The sequence below is a fragment of the Mustelus asterias genome, unplaced genomic scaffold (assembly GCF_964213995.1).
Source record: "Mustelus asterias unplaced genomic scaffold, sMusAst1.hap1.1 HAP1_SCAFFOLD_122, whole genome shotgun sequence".
Taxonomy (NCBI): Eukaryota; Metazoa; Chordata; class Chondrichthyes; order Carcharhiniformes; family Triakidae; genus Mustelus; species Mustelus asterias.
Genome location: NW_027590160.1, coordinates 1,056,682 through 1,060,218, shown reverse-complemented (window position 1 = coordinate 1,060,218; position 3,537 = coordinate 1,056,682). Strand labels below are relative to the sequence as shown.

Sequence of the window (3,537 nt, the reverse complement as noted above, 5' to 3'; positions counted from 1 at the left end):
AATTCCACCAACCTTTGTGTCATCCGCAAACTGACCAATCAAACCAGTTACATTTTCCTCCAAATCATTTATATATATATTACAAACAGCAAAAGTCCCAGCACTGATCCCTGAGGAATGTCACTTGTCACAGCCCTCCATTCAGAAATGTACCTTTGCAATGCCAACCTCTGTTTTCCTCGAAATATCTCGAAACCTCCTAACACCCTGTCACTCTGTGATCCTTGTGACATTTGAAACCAGGTATTTGCAAAAAGACTCAAAGAGCATCAGCCCACTGGAGGCTGAGACTAGCCAGTCCAGCACAAAGAAACCCTCTGACCCTTCCCATTGACCAACTGTGAGAATGAACAAAATGCAATCCTGGATGCAACTGAGAGCAGAAACAATAACAGCAGAATCCAACCCCTGGAATCACTCGTGAACTCGCTGGGGTCTCAGCAGCCGGGATGAAACTCTGAATCCCTTCCCACACTGAGAGCAGGTAAACGGCCTCTCCCCAGTGTGAACTCGCTGGTGTGCCCGCAGGCTGGATGACTGAGTGAATCCCTCCCCACACTGAGAGCAGGTGAATGGTCTCTCCCCAGTGTGAACTCGCTGCTGTGCCTGCAGGTGGAATAACCGAGTGAATCCCTTCCCACACTGAGAGCAGGTGAACGGTCTCTCCCCAGTGTGAACTTGCTGGTGTCTCTGCAGGTGGGATAACTGAGTGAATCCCTTCCCACACTGAGAGCAGGTGAACGGTCTCTCCCCAGTGTGAACTCGCTGGTGTGTCTGCAGGTTGGATAACCGAGTGAATCCCTTCCCACACTGAGAGCAGGTGAATGGTCTCTCCCCAGTGTGAACTTGCTGGTGTGTCCGCAGGGTGGATAAACAAGTGAATCCCTTCCCACATTGAGAGCAGGTGAACGGCCTCTCCCCAGTGTGAACTCGCTGGTGTGTCCGCAGGTTGGATGAACAAGTGAATCCCTTCCCACACTGAGAGCAGGTGAATGGCCTCTCCCCAGTGTGAACTCGCTGGTGTGTCCGCAGGGTGGATAAACAAGTGAATCCCTTCCCACACTGAGAGCAGGTGAATGGCTTCTCCCCAGTGTGAACTCGCTCGTGTGTCCGCAGGGTAGATAACTGAATGAATCCCTTCTCACACTGAGAGCAGGTGAATGGTCTCTCCCCAGTGTGGCTGCGCCGATGAGCTTCCAGCAGAGATGGGGCTCTGTATCTCTTCCCACAGTCCACACATTTCCATGGTTTCTCCATGGTGCAGGTGTCCTTACCTCTCTCTTGGGTGAACAATTAGTTGAAACTTCGTCCACACACAGAACAAGATTACAGTCTCTACCCGCTGTGAATGGTGTGATATTTATTCAGACTGTGTAACTGGTTAAAGCTCTTTAGTCAGTGCATTGGAACACACTCACTCAAGTGTGGCAGTGTGTTGATGCTTTTTCACTCACACAGACATTTCAAATCTTTTCAAATCGACAGGCTGCACAATCATTTCTCCTTCTGGATTCAAAGTCCGATGATATTGAGGTCCCAAGGGATATGACTCTGTCAGATCGAGACGTGACGTCTGAGATTTCGGCCTGTGATTCCTCTTTCAATATCCTGTAAAATGAGTTTACAAAAGTCATCAGTGTCAGTACAGGATAGAAATTCAGAACAGACAATTTCTATGGAACATTCTTTCCTCTCTCATTCCCCAAAAGCTGTAAATCTCCATCCCACACACTCTCTCCCCATTCTCAGCAGGTCTGGCAGCATCTGCATGGAGAGAAAAGAACTGATGTTTCAGAGCTTTGACAAAGGGTCATCGAGACAAGAAACATCAGCTCTTTTCTCTCCTTACAGATGCTGCCAGACCTGCTGAAATTTTCCAGCATTTTCTCTCTTGGTTTCAGATTCCAGCATCCGCAGTAATTTGCTTTTATAAGGCTGCAGATACCTCCTCCCAAGTAACATGCGTGTGCCCAAGACATCACCACTTGTTTCCCTTATTTCTTTCGCACCCATGGTGCTCTCCGCAGTAAACACAGAGGAGAAGTATTCATTAAAAATCTCACCCATCTCCTGTGGCTCCACACACAGATGGCCATACTGATTTTTAAGGGGATCTATTCTCTCTCTAGCCACCCTTTTACTCTTAATATAGCTATAGAACCTCTTGGAATTTTCTTTAATCTTACCTGCCAGATCCATATCATACCCTCTTTCTGTCCTCCTGATTTCCCTCTTCAGTATTTTCTTACACTTTTTATCGTCAGAGTGATTCACTTGTCCCCGATTGCCTAAACCCAATGTATGCTTCCTTCTTTTACCTGACCAGAGCCTCAATGTCCCTTGTCTGCCAGAGATCCCTAAATTCACCATTCTTTCCCTGCATCTTAACAGGAATATACTGCCCCTGGATTCTTGATATCACACTTTTTTAAAACCTCCTATTTCCCAGTCATTCCTTTCCCTTCAAACAAACTCACCTAATCGACATCTGCTCGATTCTGCCTAATGCACATAAAAGTGGCCCTGCTCCAGTTTAGGGCCTTGACCTGTGGACCTGTCCTATCTTTTTCCTGAACTATTTTGAAACTATTGGTGCTCCCAATAGTGCTCCCTGACTGACACTTCAGTCACTTGCTCGACCTCATTTCTTAACTGTCTAATAGAAAGTGAGTCCAGGAATTGATGATGAAAAATGAGGAGCTGGGAGATGAATTGAACAAGTATTTTGCCTCGGTGTTCACAATAGAGGATACAGTTAAAACTCAGAAACAGCTGGAAATCAGAAAACAGAAGTGTGGGATGAACTCTGAAAAAGCACAATTCCCAGGGAAGTGGTCCTCAGCAAACTGTTGGAGCTGTGGGCTGATGGGTCCTCGGGTCCTGCTGGGCTTCATTCTCGGGTCCTGCTGGGCTGATGAGTCCTCGGGTCCTGCTGGGCTTCATTCTCGGGTCCTGCTGGGCTTCATTCTCAGGTCCTGCTGGGCTTCATTCCCGGGTCCTGCTGGGCTTCATTCTCGGGTCCTGCTGGGCTGATGAGTCCTCGGGTCCTGCTGGGCTTCATTCTCGGGTCCTGCTGGGCTTCATTCTCAGGTCCTGCTGGGCTTCATTCTCGGGTCCTGCTGGGCTTCATTCTCGGGTCCTGCTGGGCTTCATTCTCAGGTCCTGCTGGGCTTCATTCTCGGGTCTGAACAGAGGGAGATAGTTGATGTTGTTCAATTTTCTAAACCGTCTGTCGCCATTCCCCGCACTGCGCATGCCTCAGGTCCCGCCCCTCATTCACTCCGATTGGTTGGAGGACCAGCCGCTCCCGCTCGGACCTCCAGCCCCGCCCCCTCTTCCTATTGGTCCGGAGTTGCCGTCAATCAGTCCCCGGGCATTATGATGTGGAGCATGCGCAGTGTCATTGCTGTTCTTGGCGCTTGTTTGTCCCGGAGAAGCGGAGTCAGCGTTAGGCGGTGGCTGGGAGGATTTGGAAACACTTTGTGGATCCGCAAACCCTTCAGAATCATTGTCAGCTCCCTGGTTTGCAGCTGCGGG

At 49.1% G+C, this 3,537-nt stretch overlaps 1 protein-coding gene across 1 annotated transcript; it reads right to left on the bottom strand.

The window, feature by feature from the left end:
* Positions 1-414: 414 nt before the first annotated feature.
* LOC144484674 (uncharacterized) lies at positions 415-1,257 on the bottom strand. The gene has a single exon (XM_078203138.1). The coding sequence runs from the start codon at positions 1,255-1,257 to the stop codon at positions 415-417; it is 843 nt and encodes a 280-aa protein (XP_078059264.1).
* Between the last annotated feature and the right edge of the window lie 2,280 nt (positions 1,258-3,537).